The 19213-nt window shown below is 42.4% G+C and overlaps 1 protein-coding gene across 2 annotated transcripts in view; it reads left to right on the forward strand.

Annotated features, from left to right (window-relative positions):
• Positions 1-19213, forward strand: part of LOC124005441 (nuclear factor of activated T-cells, cytoplasmic 1-like) — a 99118-nt gene that overhangs the window by 35774 nt on the left and 44131 nt on the right. For both annotated transcript variants that reach the window (XM_046314710.1, XM_046314711.1), the window contains exons 7-8: positions 484-539; positions 2966-3098. In XM_046314710.1, the coding sequence (XP_046170666.1) occupies positions 484-539; positions 2966-3098 (189 nt within the window). The remainder of the gene's footprint in view (positions 1-483; positions 540-2965; positions 3099-19213) is intronic.

The raw sequence follows: 19213 nt of genomic DNA on the forward strand, positions 1-19213 counted from the left end.
CTATTTCTGACAGCCACTAACGGGTCATAGGCTGTAAGAAAATGTGCTGTGGTTTGGGCCTGATTGTATAAACAGAGCATAGAGTGTCTGTTCGCGAAGGTGTGGCATGAAATCCCGGAGAGACCCAAAGAATGTGAGAGAACTGCTACAGCTACAGACTCCCGACAGCTGCTGCAGATCCCTGGGCTTTCATTGCATGACAGGGAGGCCTTGACACCACAACACACTCTCAAGATGAAATGAACAAAAGGCATTTGTGAGGCAGAGTTAAAGCTGCAATATGTAACTTTTTGGCCGATCCGACCAAATTCACATAGAAATTGGAGTTATAGGTCTGTCATTCCCGTCGAAAAACAATTCTATGGAGCAGTAGATCTGTTCTATGTGCGCTATTTCTATGCTCCCCGTTCGTAAGTTTCGTTTTTGCAATTATATTGTCTGATTATGTAGTGTTTCATATTTTCTGTTGTCCTTTTTTTATAGATGGACACCACCTATGGGAGACAGAAGCCAAAGTTGACAAGGACTCCTTCAAGTCTGTAAGTAGTCCTCAGTGTTTTCAGTAAAACACAGTACTGTATTAGTTGTTGTCCTATTGTTAAGATTGAAAGTGTAAATTGGCTCACTCATACATTCTATGCATCTTTCTATTCCATTATATTACCTCTCTCTCTCTCTCTCTCTCTCTCTCTCTCTCTCTCTCTCTCTCTCTCTCTCTCTCTCTCTCTCTCTCTCTCTCTCTCTCTCTCTCTCTCTCTTTTTCTCCCCCCTCTCTCCCCCTGTATTTCCTTCTCTCACCTCCCTTGCTTCCCCTTATTCACTTTGCTGATGTAATCTTTGCTAAGACATTACCAAGGAGAGAGATTAGTCGTGTTGATTAGTCCATGCAATCCTGAATGGAATTTTCACACATTTTCTCTCTGTCCTCATCGGCAGATACAGTAAACAGAGTGATTGCACCTAGAGCATCTTGCTTCTTCATCAACAAGCATCCCTCAATAAACACACACATTTACACGTGCACGCCAACACACACACGTGTAAGCGGGCACACACACACCACCACCTTCTCTCTACTAGGTCATATTCATTCGGGCACACCATAGCAAACCACTTTGTAATGGCAAACAAAAAAGCATGTTTCTCATTGGACAAGTTTAGGTAGTCCCTCCCAGTTTCAGTATATTTTCTTCAGTTTGTTGCCTAATGAATAATGATGCAAGCCCAGTTGCCCTACCAAACACTTCAGCCAGCTTAGCCAGACATTTAGTTCACTGTTCAACTTCTGGTTCAGGGAGGAGGAGCGCTTAAACACTTTGTCAGAGCTCGGCCTTCTGCCTGACGCCTGGCCAAGAGTGGATTATCCCCTTCCCTTTTTACCTGCTGTTTTCATGAGAGAAGTAATGAGAAAATAAACCAGTGCACCATTCTACTGATGCCCAGTCACACATTTAGGCCTTCATTCTCTTCATAAAAACAAGGCAAAGGGGATTCGTCAGAGGGGACGGTAAATGTTGTACGTGTCATAGGAAAGCTACATGTGCTTCCGGAGTTAATGAAGAAATCCTTATGATGAGGAGAGACACGTAAGGTCTGCGCGAGTGTGTGTTTGCCTGTGTGTGTCTGTGTCTTCGGGTGCACATTAGGGTGTGTGACGGCAATGTGTTTCAAATCATCCGTGCCCCCCCTCCCTTTCACTTCTCTTTCATCAGCTGGCTCTCACCACCCCTCTGTCTCCCCGTAAACGAACTGCTGTAATTGACAATTGCAGGGGTCGAGAATAAACCATCGCACGCGGAACATGTGTTTCAATATGGCGGCATTGCAATGGTGTTTTTGTTGTCATGTGTTTTTTACGTTCAGGTTAATGGCTTTGTTGCATCTGGAGTGTTGAATTCGGCCTCTCTTAATGGGCCTTAAGGGCTGGCTGATGTTAAGGCTCGTCCCACATGTTGGAACATTACAGTGAGGGGTTGGGTTAGGTTAGGTAGGTGAAAGACAAATCGTACAGTGTGCTTATTTGGTGTGCCGACAAAAACAAGCCGCAGTGTTACTGGCCTTTTCTCCCCCGCTGCCACCGGCCACGGTTAGGTCACCCATATGTTTTCATTATTCCTGTTTGGATCGCGCTGCTCACTGCGTGGGAGGATGGGAGGAGAGGGGGGTCATCGGCACCTGTGTCTGTGCTGTCTTTGACCCCGTCAGTCTGGTGCAGACCCGGCCTATGAACAGACACACAGACATGTGGACAGACCCCACAAAATATGCTGGGAATGGCTTCCTGTTCTGCTCCTCCACCATATGGCCTGAGCTGGCCCCCAGAGAGAGAGAGCGAGAGAGCGAGAGAGAGAAATGAACAGACAGGCTCTAGGCAGGCAGACACTCAGTCATGTCCCAATGGCGCCTTTGTCATGCACCTCAACCCCTGCTCTGCAGCCTCCAAAGTTCACGTCCGTCCAGGATTACGGAGGTCTCGCCCTGGGCCTGGAGCGACGCGCTGATCAGGGGCTGTGAAAACAAGGCCAGAGACCCAGATTTCTCGCCAGGCCCTCGGGGCTTCAGACAGACACAAACAGGGGCGTGGTACACACCCTGGGGGTCATGCTGAGCCCATCCAGATTGGGCTGAAGACCCAGCTCAGAAAGCATGTTCGGAACACTCCTCCAGGGTTCCCTGAAAGCGAAGCAAGCATAATTAATGAGCTGACACTTGCGCACACTTGGAGTTATTTTTGTGTCTTAGAAGACCACTGCGAGGGGGTTGCAGGCCTAAGCTAGTGACGTTCAAACTACAATCTTCACCCTGCCATATCAGTCTGATTTCAGAATGTTTAGATAACGCATGTGTTTTTTGACCGCTTTTTGAAAATCTGCCACGCACAACACAAATATAGTGAGCAATGATCTACAGTGCGTCTGGATGGTTCGTACGTGTATCTATCCTGTGCTGTTTCTGTGTGTTGTAGACGGCGCTGGTGGCTGAGATCCCCCCCTACAGGAACCAGAGAATATCCAGCCCAGTGCAGGTCAACTTCTACGTCTGCAATGGCAAGAGAAAGAGGAGCCAATACCAGCGCTTCACCTACCTTTCCCCAAACGGTAACCCGGCAAACCTTCAGGTTCACCTCCTTGCTTACATGTGGTTTGGGGGTTTATATTATCCCTGCTAGTTTTGCTTGATAACTTCTGAAGGGGTCAGACATGCTCATGCATTATACCTTCCAGTGTGTCCTCCTAAATCATTTTGGCTCCACAAAAACAACACCGGTTCGCATCACAGGCTCTGAGCGAGGGCAGAAGTGAAGCAGAAGATGTGAGTTGTGTTGATTTGGTTGCGAGCTTGCCTTCTCCAGTGATGAGGTGTTAAGGGTTGACTGACAGAGCCTCTGGGCAATGTTGGACGTTAAGTTTGAGTAGTCAATCCCTGAAACGTCAACCTCACACACAACTCATGGGTACAGGTTAGCCTAGTGGTTAGAGCGTTGGACTAGTAACCGAAAGGTGGCAAGTTCAAACCCCCCGAGCTGACAAGGTACAAATCTGTCGTTCTGCCCCTGAACAGGCAGTTAACCCACTGTTCCTAGGCCGTCATTGAAAATAAGAATTTGTTCTTAACTGACTTGCCTAGTTAAATAAAGGTTAAAATTCATATTTTTTAAATAAATTCATCGCACACAGCTCACGTTCTGCACTACACGCTCACGTGCCCCCTGGTCTCCACATGTATAGTTGGCTTGACACATTGGAATGTGAGGAAGTTATTGTGATTCGGAATCATTTCACAGTCTTACATCACCAACTAAATACCTCTCATTCTGGGCTCAGAGTAAATTGGCCAAATCCAAGTTTCATGCGCATTGATATTGATTGGAATCCATTGATGCTGCTAGAAGCAACATAGTTAATTATTCACAGCTTACTGCATCTCTCTCTCTCTATCTCAATTCAATTGAAGGGCTTTATTGGCATGGAAAACACATGTTATCATTGCCGAAGCAAAGTGAACTAGATAATAAACAAAGTGAAATAAACAATAAAGAATAAGTTCCAAAAGAATAAAGACATTTCAAATGTCTCTCTCTCTTTATATCCAATGTTAAGTTAAGAATCAGGTCCAGTAGTGTTGAAAGGCAGCCTTCACCTTTAAATGTGATTTTAAGACTCTCTAAACACTTCAATGATCACCCACTGCTATTGTAGCCTGGAGGAGATAAGAAGCAATCATGCAGGCCTTTGGACGGGACTCTGAGAAAGAGAGAGACCGCATCACCACCTTGACAGCGAACAAAGGGCCCTATTTGGAGACGGTTGACGGGAGCAAGAGGGTGAACGAGAAAGAGGCTGAGAAAGGGAGAGGTGAGGAGGGGGGAGGAGAGAGGGAGAGACAGGCCATTTTGGGGTGACTGACCCTAGCAGAGCGAGCGGTGGTGGGAGTTGAGGACAGACAAACTCTGGCCATATTTGGCAGCCCCATACGGACCAGGGAGACAGACAAGGAGATAAGCTGTACAAGGAGAAGCCTTATCACGCTTTGACTGTTTTGCATCTTCAAGTCATTTTCACGGAGAGTCAACATGATCCAATTAACAGATGAATGGGGTGTGCTCTCTGTTACAGTGCCAAATGAACTAGATTACAGTGGGGACCACACAAGCAGGGGCAGTGTTTATGACGGAACATAATCTACCACTCCAGTCACAGTCAAAGCCGCTTGCTGTGGTTCACCAGACCTTCTTATTTCTTATTTTGATATTTATCCATGTATTATAAACTAGGTGGGTTGAGCCCTGAATGCCGATTGTCTGAATGCTGTGGTTTACCATTTTTTCTTTACTGCTTTAATTACATTGGCAACAAGTTTATGATAGCAATAAGGCTATTATAGACTTAGCCGTGGTATATTGGCTATATACCACACCTCCTCGGGCTTTAGCGCTTGAATATCATTTATTCAACACGATAGTCAACAAGCGACAATAAATAGCTCAGATAATACTGAGTCGCAATAGTGGCGCATTTCGCTACCGAGCTCATTTCCGTCCGTAGCCCCTGAACGTCTCTGAGTTTACCACTCATCTAGTTTGAACCCGTGTCTGCCTGCCCATGGGCACGTGTCCGGGTGAAGTGGCGTCTTCTGTAAATGCAAGCAGAGCTGTTTCAACTGTGCCGAGGTAAAAGAGAAGACCTAATTATATCCGTCCGAGATCAGATGCAGTTTGTCATCAAAGCAAACAGATCTCTTAGGTCACATTGAGGATAATTATAACATGGCAAAGAAGAGGGAAACCTGGTTGTTTGCTTTTGAGGGTTTCACTGTTTGAGAGTGTTTGAACACGTAGATAGAGAGCCAACTCAGCACTGTGGCCAGGTAAGGGGGGTGATGTGTGTGTGTGTGTGTTACATAGAGGCTGTTCTCATCTCTTCCTCCTTCGCCCATCTGAGTGGGGCTTCCTGCTCACTTTAAACACAGTTGTGGTCGTCAATTATGCTTTCTAAAAAGAACATCTCGTTCACGCTCGGGCGTGTGCTCGTCTATAAAAAGGCAAAACCGCCACTTAAAATAGCCCTGCTTGTTTGAAAAAAAAAGTGTGAAGGACGAAACAAACGATCTGCTGTCCACCAATGGCTTTTTGAAAACAACTTGTATTTTCCACTGGAGTCACGTGATGCTTCTCTACTCATTCATGTGAAAACATAATCAGACAAGTGTGTGAAAAGGCCTATTGAACCTGTTGACAGCTCAACGCTTCCACTGTGGCACCTCAAACGTGTACGGCGTAGCTAAATGCCCAAGTAAGGAAACAAGAGGTAATATGTATTTGAATCGTCTCGTCTCCATCTTATAAATAAGACAGTCATATCTCACGGGAGAGGCATTGTTTCTGTCGTGTAAACATCATCTGATTCTTATCTCCCCTTCGGTTTAGTCACGCCTCAAAGGGAGTGCGGATATTATTATCAGATGCAGTCTGGAGGATTGGAAACGATTGAGTCTTTGCCAGGTTTGACAGGTAAAGGATAAGGCAAGGCTGTCATAGGCCTGTTTTGTCCCACACAAGCAAGAAAGGAGTAGCAGATTTGAACCGTTGCATCTTCCAGATGTTAACGGGCATATCCTTCCGAATTTCATACAGGGAGTTTTTCAAATGGGCAATTAGCATGGTAATAATGGCGTTGCATATCGATGCCAAGCAACAGAATGCGGATTGTCTCATGAACGTTGTCTTTATTGTCTTTGTGCTTCTCAAAACTGGTCTTCATTGTCCTCACTTTCCTTCACAATGTCACGTTAGCCCAATGAGTTTAATAATGACTAAAGCTGAATAAGTTTGTCCGGAAAGTTCATTGTCATGAGTTACAATTTGAGAGGAGAAAGATCCAAGAATCTAAGCAATATGTCACTCTGAAGTTATTCTGATTTTGTAGACTCTAAAATGTGCTGTTGGCAGCAGTTCTGGTTTGTATAAATCACCACATAGCCGATGTTGCGATGAACATACAGCACAAGTGTCCTTGTCTACATCCTAGTGTGTGTGTGTGTGAGTGTTGCTTTTCTTTTTCTGAGCTCTTGTCCAAATCCTTCTTGCGCGAGTGAAGACGTGACACGCCGTCCTTTTCTTCTCCTTAAATAAGAAACCGTTTCACGGAACCACATAAAACAACAAATGCCGACAGTGCCGGCGCTGACGAAAGCCCGACCAAAGTCAGTTCTCGGAATGCCTTTCATTTCACAAGCCGTTTTGGAGGTTCCTGCTGTAGATCGGGTTCTATTGTTAACACCAGCGGGGGCTGCTACTGATTCCTGGCCGTAGGTTTGTGGTCTGAGACGTGGGAGGGAGGAGAGAGAGAGGGGTATGTTCAGAAGAAACAAGAGAGACACGTACACGAGAACTTCACGAACCGCACGCCGTGAACTTCTCCCCAAAGATGTGTCATGTTAACCAAACTGGAGACTGAGACGTTTCCTTGTTTCCAAGTTAGGACAGTGACAGACAAACACACACACACACACACACATAAACACTCGCAGACACACTCCCACACACATTTACATGGCATGCGTAGACTAGGACAACAGCCGTCAGCCAGATTGCAACCACAGTGGGACATAGTGAATTAAACACCAGTGAGTTGATGACTACCACCATGAAGCACCACCTGCTCCACTCTGAATATCAGAGATACAGCTAGCATACTTTTTCCTAACCATATGACCTGACCGGGAAAAACCCTGGGCCCTGGTGGTCGTCTGCTAAAACTAGGGCCTGGAGTTTTTCCTAGTCAGGTCACATGGTCAGGGAAAACTCAGGACCCTAGGTATAATGCATTGGGCACGGTCTTTCCACAGTGCAATCTAACCAGCTCTTTTAGGGAGACAGTAGAGCATCCACTCCATACTTCCACTCTGAGAGCAAAGCAGCCAATCGTAATGAGAATCAGAGTGCATCCCAGAAAGCCCTCTTGCCCGGCTGTCTCTTTCCTTCACACGACAACCTGCCGGGGCTAGGCCCTCTGCTCAACACCCCACAAACCCGTCTCGAACCCTCACCCCCATCCCTGGGAGGAAACCAGTTCCTAATAAATACTCCGATGAAGCCAGATCACTTTAATGTGAGCAGACAGACACAGACAGCCAGAGATGGGGAGAAAAACATGTGCAGAGCGTAAACTGTCTGTCGGCCATAACCCGCAGGTTGGGAGGAAATAGAAGCCAGCTGGGGATGGGACTCACAGGGTGAATCTGCAACCGTGGAACTGGGAAGGGGCAGCGTGTGTGTTTGGAGGGAAACACACACAGATAGCTGGAAGGAGTGGACAGAGAGATGGATCAGGAGACAGATTGAGGAATGATCGATTAGAGTAGGGGAGACAAATAGAGCTGGATGGAGGAGAGAAGAGAGGGATTCCTCAAAGGATCCCTCTGTCTCTCATTCTGCAGACAGGAGAAGGGGAATGTGTGACAGAGTATGTGAGTCTCAGGGAAAGTGGGAGACGGTGAGACTATGAAGCTGTCCTTGATTTACAGAATAAATCAGATTGCTAAATATTCTATGTATTACTATGTATGTAGGGTTTACACTTTTGGGACTATTCCATTGGTTCCATTGCAATAGGCAAGCTTCATCAAATGCAGCTAAAGTATAGAAAACAGAAAACAAATACTAGCCCTAGCATGAACCCAGGTCTGGGCTATGGAGAGCCTGTTAGAAGGCCCAGTATGATATTCCCTAGTAAGTGTATGGTGGTGTCATCCTGAGACTTTCCTAAGGACACAGACCTTACCGAGGGAGCCTCTAAGACAGATGGGCCGGCCCTGTGGCTCTGACAAGACTGACGTAAATAGGCTTCCAGCTGGGTAATCACACCAGCTCATCTCTCCCCAAAGGAGACTTGGGGTGTGAAAGTTAATCTCTCAGTTACGTCCTGTCCCAACAATAATAACATCATAACACGACGATAGGAATAGTTTTTCATCTGATCAAAACACTCATTTATTCAGACAATGGTTATTAGTATTATTACACCTTCATCAGGATTTATTTATTCTTACTTTGTTAGTAAAAAGTAACTATCATAAGAAATACATTTATGATGGCCATTTTGTAGGCTGAATAGAGTGTCAGAAGACATTTTGTAGACTGAATAGAGTGGCAGAAAACATTTAGTAGGCTGAATACAGTATCAGAAGATATTTTGTAGACTGTATAGAGTGTCAGAAGACATTTTGTGGACTGAATAGTGTCCGAAGACATTTAGTAGACTGAATAGAGTGTCAGAACACATTCAGTAGGCTGAATAGAGTGTCAGAAGACATTTTGTAGACTGAATAGAGTGTCAGAAGACATTTTGTAGGCTGAATAGTGTCAGAAGACATTTAGTAGGCTGAATAGATTGTCAGAAGACATTTTGTAGGCTGAATAGACTGTCAGAAGACATTTTGTAGACTGGATATAGTGTCAGAATACATTTTGTAGGCTGAATAGTGTCAGAAGACATTTTGTAGGCTGAATAGAGTGTCAGAAGACATTTTGTAGGATGAATAGAGTGTCAGAAGACATTTAGTAGGCTGAATAGAGTGTCAGAAGACATTTAATAGGCTGAATAGAGCATCTAAAGACATTTAGTAGGCTGAATAGAGTGTCAGAATACATTTAGTAGGCTGAATAGAGTGTCAGAAGACATTTTGTGGACTGAATAGAGTGTCAGAAGACATTTTGTAGGTTGAATAGTGTCAGAAGACATTTAGTAGACTGAATAGAGTGTCAGAAGACATTTTGTGGACTGAATAGAGTGTCAGAAGACATTTTGTAGGCTGAATAGTGTCAGAAGACATTTAGTAGGCTGAATAGATTGTCAGAAGACATTTGGTAGGTTGAATAGTGTCAGAAGACATGTTGTAGGCTGAATAGAGTGTCAGACATTGTGTAGGCTGAATAGATTGCCAGAAGACATTTATTAGGTTGAATAGAATGTCAGAAAACATTTTGCATGCTGAATTGTGTCAGAAGACATTTAGTATGCTGAATAGAGTGTCAGAAGACATTTAGTAGGCTGAATAGAGTGTCAGAAGACATTTAGTACACTGAATAGAGTGTCGGAAGACATTTTGTAGACTGAATAGATTGTCAGAAGACATTTGGTAGGTTGAATAGTGTCAGAAGACATGTTGTAGGCTGAATAGAGTGTCAGACATTGTGTAGGCTGAATAGATTGCCAGAAGACATTTATTAGGTTGAATAGAATGTCAGAAGACATTTTGTAGGCTGAATAGAGTGTCAGAAGACATTTAGTAGGCTGAATAGATTGTCAGAAGACATTTGGTAGGTTGAATAGTGTCAGAAGACATGTTGTAGGCTGAATAGAGTGTCAGAAGACATTTTGTAGGATGAATAGAGTGTCAGAAGACATTTAGTAGGCTGAATAGAGCATCTAAAGACATTTAGTAGGCTGAATAGAGTGTCAGAATACATTTAGTAGGCTGAATAGTGTCAGAAGACATTTTGTGGACTGAATAGTGTCAGAAGACATTTTGTAGGTTGAATAGTGTCAGAAGACATTTAGTAGACTGAATAGAGTGTCAGAAGACATTTTGTAGGCTGAATAGATTGTCAGAATACATTTTGTAGACTGAATAGAGTGTCAGAAGACATTTTATAGGCTGAATAGATTGCCAGAAGACATTTAGTAGGTTGAATAGAATGTCAGAAGACATTTTGTAGGCGGAATAGAGTGTCAGAAGACATTTAGTAGGCTGAATAGAGTGTCAGAAGATATTTAGTAGGCTGAACAGAGTGCCAGAAGACATTCAGTAGACGGAATAGAGTGTCAGAAGACATTTTGGAGACTGAATAGTGTCAGAAGACATTTTGTAGGCTGAATAGTGTCAGAAGACATTTTGTAGGCTGAATAGAGTGTCAGAAGACATTTTGTAGGATGAATAGAGTGTCAGAAGACATTTAGTAGGTTGACTAGAGTGTCAGAAGACATTTTGTAGACTGAATAGAGTGTCAGAAGACATTTTGTAGGCTGAATAGAGTGTCAGAAGACATTTTGTAGGCTGAATAGAGTGTCAGAAGACATTTAGTAGGCTGAATAGAGTGCCAGAAGACATTTTGTAGACTGAATAGAGTGTCAGAAAACATTTAGTAGGCTGAATAGAGTGTCTGAAGACATGTTGTAGGCTGAATAGTGTCAGAAGACATGTTGTAGGCTGAATAGAGTGTCAGAAGACATTTTGTAGGATGAATAGAGTGTCAGAAGACATTTAGTAGGCTGAATAGATTGTCAGAAGACATTTATTAGGTTGAATAGAATGTCAGAAGACATTGTGTAGGCTGAATAGAGTGTCAGAAGACATTTAGTAGGCTGAATAGATTGTCAGAAGACATTTGGTAGGTTGAATAGTGTCAGAAGACATGTTGTAGGCTGAATAGGGCATGTAAAGACATTTAGTAGGCTGAATAGGGCATGTAAAGACATTTAGTAGGCTGAATAGAGTGTCAGAATACATTTAGTAGGCTGAATAGAGTGTCAGAAGACATTTTGTGGACTGAATAGTGTCAGAAGACATTTTGTAGGTGGAATAGTGTCAGAAGACATTTAGTAGACTGAATAGAGTGTCAGAAGACATTTTATAGGCTGAATAGATTGCCAGAAGACATTTATTAGGTTGAATAGAATGTCAGAAGACATTTTGTAGGCTGAATAGAGTGTCAGAAGACATTTAGTAGGCTGAATAGATTGTCAGAAGACATTTGGTAGGTTGAATAGTGTCAGAAGACATGTTGTAGGCTGAATAGAGTGTCAGAAAACATTTAGTAGGCTGAATAGAGTGTCAGAAGACATTTTGTAGGCTGAATAGTGTGTCAGAAGACATTTTGTAGACTGAATAGAGTGTCTAGACATTTTGTAGGCTGAATAGAGTGTCAAAAGACATTTTGTAGGCTGAATAGAGTGTCAGAAGACATTTTGTAGGCTGAATAGAGTGCCAGAAGACATTTTGTAGACTGAATAGAGTGTCAGAAAACATTTAGTAGGCTGAATAGAGTGTCAGAAGACATTTTGTATGCTGAATTGTGTCAGAAGACATTTAGTATGCTGAATAGAGTGTCCGAAGACATGTTGTAGGCTGAATAGTGTCAGAAGACATGTTGTAGGCTGAATAGAGTGTCAGAAGACATTTTGTAGGCTGAATAGTGTCAGAAGACATGTTATAGGCTGAATAGAGTGTCAGAATACATTTTGTATGCTGAATTGTGTCAGAAGACATTTAGTATGCTGAATAGAGTGTCAGAAGACATTTTGTAGGCTGAATAGTGTCAGAAGACATGTTGTAGGCTGAATAGAGTGTCAGAAGACATTTTGTAGGCTGAATAGTGTCAGAAGACATGTTGTAGGCTGAATAGAGTGTCAGAAGACATTTTGTAGGCTGAATAGAGTGTCAGAAGACATTTAGTAGCCTGAATAGTGTCAGAAGACATTTATTAGGTTGAATAGAATGTCAGAAGACATTTTGTAGGCTGAATAGAGTGTCAGAAGACATTTAGTAGGCTGAATAGTGTGTCAGAAGACATTTTGTAGACTGTATAGAGTGTCAGAAGACATTTTGCAGGCTGTATAAAGTATCAGAAGACATGTTGTAGGCTGAATAGAGTGTCAGAAGACATTTTGTGGCCTGAATAGAGTGACAGAAGACATTTTATAGGCTGAATAGATTGCCAGAAGACATTTAGTAGGTTGAATAGAATGTCAGAAGACATTTTGTAGGCTGAATAGAATGTCAGAAGACATTTTGTAGGCTGAATACAGTGTCAGAAGACATTTTGTATGCTGAATAGTATCAGAAGACATTTTGTAGGCTGAATAGAGTGTCCGAAGACATTTTGTAGACTGAATAGGGTGTCAGAAGACATTTTGTAGACTGAATAGAGTGTCAGAAGACGTTTTGTAGGCTGAATGGTGTCAGAAGACATTTTGTAGGCTGAATAGAGTGTCAGAAGACATTTTGTAGGCTGAATAGAGTGTCAGAAGACATTTAGTTGGCTGAATAGAGTGTCAGAAGACATTTAGTAGGTTGACTAGAGTGTCAGAAGACATTTTGTAGACTGAATAGAGTGTCAGAAGACATTTTGTAGTCTGAATAGTGTCAGAAGACATTTAGTAGGCTGAATAGAGTGTCAGAAGACATTTTGTAGGCTGAATAGTGTGTCAGAAGACATTTTGTAGACTGAATAGAGTGTCAGAAGACATTTTGTAGGCTGTATAGAGTATCAGAAGACATTTTGTAGGCTGTATAGAGTATCAGAAGACATGTTGTAGGCTGAATAGAGTGTCAGAAGACATTTAGTAGGCTGAATAGAGTGCCAGAAGACATTTTGTAGACTGAATAGAGTGTCAGAAAACATTTTGTAGGCTGAATAGAATGTCAGAAGACATTTTGTAGGCTGAATAGAGTGTCAGAAGACATTTTGTAGGCTGAATAGTGTCAGAAGACATTTTGTAGGCTGAATAGAGTGTCAGAAGACATTTTGTAGGCTGAATAGAGTGTCAGAAGACATTTTGTGGCCTGAATAGAGTGACAGAAGACATTTTATAGGCTGAATAGATTGCCAGAAGACATTTAGTAGGTTGAATAGAATGTCAGAAGACATTTTGTAGGCTGAATAGAATGTCAGAAGACATTTTGTAGGCTGAATACAGTGTCAGAAGACATTTTGTAGGCTGAATAGTGTCAGAAAACATTTTGTAGGATGAATAGAGTGTCAGAAAACATTTAGTAGGCTGAATAGAGTGACAGAATACATTTAGTAGGTTGAATAGAATGTCAGAAGACATTTAGTAGACTAAATAGAGTGTCAGAAGACATTTAGTAGGCTAAATAGAGTGTCAGAAGACATTTTGTAGGCTGAATAGTGTCAGAAGACATTTTGTAGGCTGAATAGTGTCAGAAGACATTTTGTAGGCTGAATAGAGTGTCAGAAGACATTTTGTATGCTGAATTGTGTCAGAAGACATTTTGTATGCTGAATAGTATCAGAAGACATTTTGTAGGCTGAATAGAGTGTCAGAAGACATTTTGTAGGATGAATCGAGTGTCAGAAGACATTTAGTAGGTTGACTAGAGTGTCAGAAGACATTTTGTACGCTGAATTGTGTCAGAAGACATTTAGTATGCTGAATAGAGTGTCCGAAGACATTTTGTACGCTGAATTGTGTCAGAAGACATGTTGTAGGCTGAATAGAGTGTCAGAAGACATTTTGTATGCTGAATTGTGTCAGAAGACATTTTGTATGCTGAATAGTATCAGAAGACATTTTGTAGGCTGAATAGAGTGTCCGAAGACATTTTGTAGACTGAATAGGGTGTCAGAAGACATTTTGTAGACTGAATAGAGTGTCAGAAGACGTTTTGTAAGCTGAATGGTGTCAGAAGACATTTTGTAGGCTGAATAGAGTGTCAGAAGACATTTTGTAGGCTGAATAGAGTGTCAGAAGACATTTAGTTGGCTGAATAGAGTGTCAGAAGACATTTAGTAGGTTGACTAGAGTGTCAGAAGACATTTTGTAGACTGAATAGAGTGTCAGAAGACATTTTGTAGTCTGAATAGTGTCAGAAGACATTTAGTAGGCTGAATAGAGTGTCAGAAGACATTTTGTAGGCTGAATAGTGTGTCAGAAGACATTTTGTAGACTGAATAGAGTGTCAGAAGACATTTTGTAGGCTGTATAGAGTATCAGAAGACATTTTGTAGGCTGTATAGAGTATCAGAAGACATGTTGTAGGCTGAATAGAGTGTCAGAAGACATTTAGTAGGCTGAATAGAGTGCCAGAAGACATTTTGTAGACTGAATAGAGTGTCAGAAAACATTTAGTAGGCTGAATAGAGTGTCAGAAGACATTTTGTAGACTGAATAGAGTGTCAGAAGACAATTTGTATGCTGAATTGTTTCAGAAGACATTTAGTATGCTGAATAGAGTGTCAGAAGACATTTCGTAGGCTGAATAGAGTGTCAGAAGACATTTTGTAGGCTGAATAGTATCAGAAGACATGTTGTAGGCTGAATAGAGTGTCAGAATACATTTTGTATGCTGAATTGTGTCAGAAGACATTTAGTATGCTGAATAGAGTGTCAGAAGACATTTTGTAGGCTGAATAGTGTCAGAAGACATGTTGTAGGCTGAATAGAGTGTCAGAAGACATTTTGTAGGCTGAATAGTGTCAGAAGACATGTTGTAGGCTGAATAGAGTGTCAGAAGACATTTTGTAGACTGAATAGAGTGTCAGAAAACATTTTGCATGCTGAATTGTGTCAGAAGACATTTTGTAGGCTGAATAGAGTGTCAGAAGACATTTTGTATGCTGAATAGTATCAGAAGACATTTTGTAGACTGAATAGAGTGTCAGAAGACATTTTGTAGGCTGAATAGAGTCAGAAGACATTTAGTAGGCTGAATAGAGTGTCAGAAGACATTTAGTAGGCTGAATAGTGTGTCAGAAGACATTTTGTAGGCTGAATAGAATGTCAGAAGACATGTTGTAGGCTGAATAGAGTGTCAGAAGACATGTTGTAGGCTGAATAGAGTGTCAGAAGACATTTTGTGGCCTGAATAGAGTGTCAGAAGACATTTAGTAGGTTGACTAGAGTGTCAGAAGACATTTTGTAGACTGAATAGAGTGTCAGAAGACATTTTGTAGTCTGAATAGTGTCAGAAGACATTTAGTAGGCTGAATAGTGTGTCAGAAGACATTTTGTAGACTGAATAGAGTGTCAGAAGACATTTTGCAGGCTGTATAAAGTATCAGAAGACATGTTGTAGGCTGAATAGAGTGTCAGAAGACATTTTGTAAATCAAATCAAAATCAAATCAAATTTATTTATATAGCCCTTCGTACATCAGCTGATATCTCAAAGTGCTGTACAGAAACCCAGCCTAAAACCCCAAACAGCAAACAATGCAGGTGTAAAAGCACGGTGGCTAGGAAAAACTCCCTAGAAAGGCCAAAACCTAGGAAGAAACCTAGAGAGGAACCGGGCTATGTGGGGTGGCCAGTCCTCTTCTGGCTGTGCCGGGTAGAGATTATAACAGAACATGACCAAGATGTTCAAATGTTCATAAATGACCAGCATGGTCAAATAATAATAAGGCAGAACAGTTGAAACTGGAGCAGCAGCACAGTCAGGTGGACTGGGGACAGCAAGGAGCCATCATGTCAGGTAGTCCTGGGGCACGGTCCTAGGGCTCAGGTCCTCCGAGAGAGAGAAAGAAAGAGAGAATTAGAGAGAGCATATGTGGGGTGGCCAGTCCTATTCTGGCTGTGCCGGGTGGAGATTATAACAGAACGTGGCCAAGATGTTCAAATGTTCATAAATGACCAGCATGGTTGAATAATAGTGAGGCAGAACAGTTGAAACTGGAGCAGGAGCATGGCCAGGTGGACTGGGGACAGCAAGGAGTCCTCATGTCAGGTAGTCCTGGGACATGGTCCTAGGGCCCAGGCCAGTTGAAACTGGAGCAGCAGCATGGCCAGGTGGACTGGGGACAGCAAGGAGTCATCATGTCAGGTAGTCCTGGGGCATGGTCCTAGGGCTCAGGTCCTCCGAGAGAGAGAAAGAAAGAGAGAAGGAGAGAATTAGAGAACGCACACTTAGATTCACACAGGACACCGAATAGGACAGGAGAAGTACTCCAGATAAACAAACTGACCCTAGCCCCCGACACATAAACTACTGCAGCATAAATACTGGAGGCTGAGACAGGAGGGGTCAGGAGACACTGTGGCCCCATCCGAGGACACCCCCGGACAGGGGGGTGTAGACTGAATAGAGTGCCAGAAGACATTTTGTAGACTGAATAGAATGTCAGAAGACATTTTGTAGGCTGAATAGAATGTCAGAAGACATTTTGTAGGCTGAATAGAGTGTCAGAAGACATTTTGTAGGCTGAATAGTGTCAGAAGACATTTTGTAGGATGAATAGAGTGTCAGAAAACATTTAGTAGGCTGAATAGAGTGTCAGAAGACATTTTTTAGGCTGAATAGTGTGTCAGAAGACATTTTGTAGACTGAATAGAGTGTCAGAAGACATTTTGTAGACTGAATAGAGTGTCAGAAAACATTTTGCATGCTGAATTGTGTCAGAAGACATTTTGTAGGCTGAATAGAGTGTCAGAAGACATTTTGTATGCTGAATAGTATCAGAAGACATTTTGTAGACTGAATAGAGTGTCAGAAGACATTTAGTAGGCTGAATAGAGTGTCAGAAGACATTTAGTAGGCTGAATAGTGTGTCAGAAGACATTTTGTAGGCTGAATAGAATGTCAGAAGACATTTTGCAGGCTGTATAAAGTATCAGAAGACATGTTGTAGGCTGAATAGAGTGTCAGAAGACATTTTGTGGCCTGAATAGAGTGCCAGAAGACATTTTATAGGCTGAATAGATTGCCAGAAGACATTTAGTAGGTTGAATAGAATGTCAGAAGACATTTTGTAGGCTGAATAGAATGTCAGAAGACATTTTGTAGGCTGAATAGAGTGTCAGAAGACATTTAGTAGGCTGAATAGAGTGCCAGAAGACATTTTGTAGACTGAATAGAGTGTCAGAAAACATTTAGTAGGCTGAATAGAGTGTCAGAAGACATTTTGTAGACTGAATAGACTGTCAGAAGACAATTTGCATGCTGAATTGTTTCAGAAGACATTTAGTATGCTGAATAGAGTGTCAGAAGACATTTCGTAGGCTGAATAGTGTCAGAAGACATGTTGTAGGCTGAATAGAGTGTCAGAAGACATTTTGTAGGCTGAATAGTATCAGAAGACATGTTGTAGGCTGAATAGAGTGTCAGAATACATTTTGTATGCTGAATTGTGTCAGAAGACATTTAGTATGCTGAATAGAGTGTCAGAAGACATTTTGTAGGCTGAATAGAGTGTCAGAAGACATTTAGTTGGCTGAATAGAGTGTCAGAAGACATTTAGTAGGTTGACTAGAGTGTCAGAAGACATTTTGTAGACTGAATAGAGTGTCAGAAGACATTTTGTAGTCTGAATAGTGTCAGAAGACATTTAGTAGGCTGAATAGTGTGTCAGAAGACATTTTGTAGACTGAATAGAGTGTCAGAAGACATTTTGCATGCTGTATAAAGTATCAGAAGACATGTTGTAGGCTGAATAGAGTGTCAGAAGACATTTTGTAAATCAAATCAAATCAAAATCAAATCAAATTTATTTATATAGCCCTTCGTACATCAGCTGATATCTCAAAGTGCTGTACAGAAACCCAGCCTAAAACCCCAAACAGCAAACAATGCAGGTGTAAAAGCACGGTGGCTAGGAAAAACTCCCTAGAAAGGCCAAAACCTAGGAAGAAACCTAGAGAGGAACCGGGCTATGTGGGGTGGCCAGTCCTCTTCTGGCTGTGCCGGGTAGAGATTATAACAGAACATGACCAAGATGTTCAAATGTTCATAAATGACCAGCATGGTCAAATAATAATAAGGCAGAACAGTTGAAACTGGAGCAGCAGCACAGTCAGGTGGACTGGGGACAGCAAGGAGCCATCATGTCAGGTAGTCCTGGGGCACGGTCCTAGGGCTCAGGTCCTCCGAGAGAGAGAAAGAAAGAGAGAATTAGAGAGAGCATATGTGGGGTGGCCAGTCCTCTTCTGGCTGTGCCGGGTGGAGATTATAACAGAACGTGGCCAAGATGTTCAAATGTTCATAAATGACCAGCATGGTTGAATAATAGTAAGGCAGAACAGTTGAAACTGGAGCAGGAGCATGGCCAGGTGGACTGGGGACAGCAAGGAGTCCTCATGTCAGGTAGTCCTGGGACATGGTCCTAGGGCCCAGGCCAGTTGAAACTGGAGCAGCAGCATGGCCAGGTGGACTGGGGACAGCAAGGAGTCATCATGTCAGGTAGTCCTGGGGCATGGTCCTAGGGCTCAGGTCCTCCGAGAGAGAGAAAGAAAGAGAGAAGGAGAGAATTAGAGAACGCACACTTAGATTCACACAGGACACCGAATAGGACAGGAGAAGTACTCCAGATAAACAAACTGACCCTAGCCCCCGACACATAAACTACTGCAGCATAAATACTGGAGGCTGAGACAGGAGGGGTCAGGAGACACTGTGGCCCCATCCGAGGACACCCCCGGACAGGGGGGTGTAGACTGAATAGAGTGCCAGAAGACATTTTGTAGACTGAATAGAATGTCAGAAGACATTTTGTAGGCTGAATAGAATGTCAGAAGACATTTTGTAGGCTGAATAGAGTGTCAGAAGACATTTTGTAGGCTGAATAGTGTCAGAAGACATTTTGTAGGATGAATAGAGTGTCAGAAAACATTTAGTAGGCTGAATAGAGTGTCAGAAGACATTTTGTAGACTGAATAGAGTGTCAGAAGACATTTTGTAGGCTGAATAGAGTGTCAGAAGACATTTAGTAGGCTGAACAGAGTGCCAGAAGACATTTTGTAGACTGAATAGAGTGTCAGAAAACATTTTGCATGCTGAATTGTGTCAGAAGACATTTTGTAGGCTGAATAGTGTCAGAAGACATTTTGTATGCTGAATAGTATCAGAAGACATTTTGTAGACTGAATAGAGTGTCAGAAGACATTTTGTAGGCTGAATAGAGTCAGAAGACATTTAGTAGGCTGAATAGAGTGTCAGAAGACATTTAGTAGGCTGAATAGTGTGTCAGAAGACATTTT

This window comes from Oncorhynchus gorbuscha, linkage group LG19 (genome assembly GCF_021184085.1).
Source record: "Oncorhynchus gorbuscha isolate QuinsamMale2020 ecotype Even-year linkage group LG19, OgorEven_v1.0, whole genome shotgun sequence".
Lineage (NCBI taxonomy): Eukaryota > Metazoa > Chordata > Actinopteri > Salmoniformes > Salmonidae > Oncorhynchus > Oncorhynchus gorbuscha.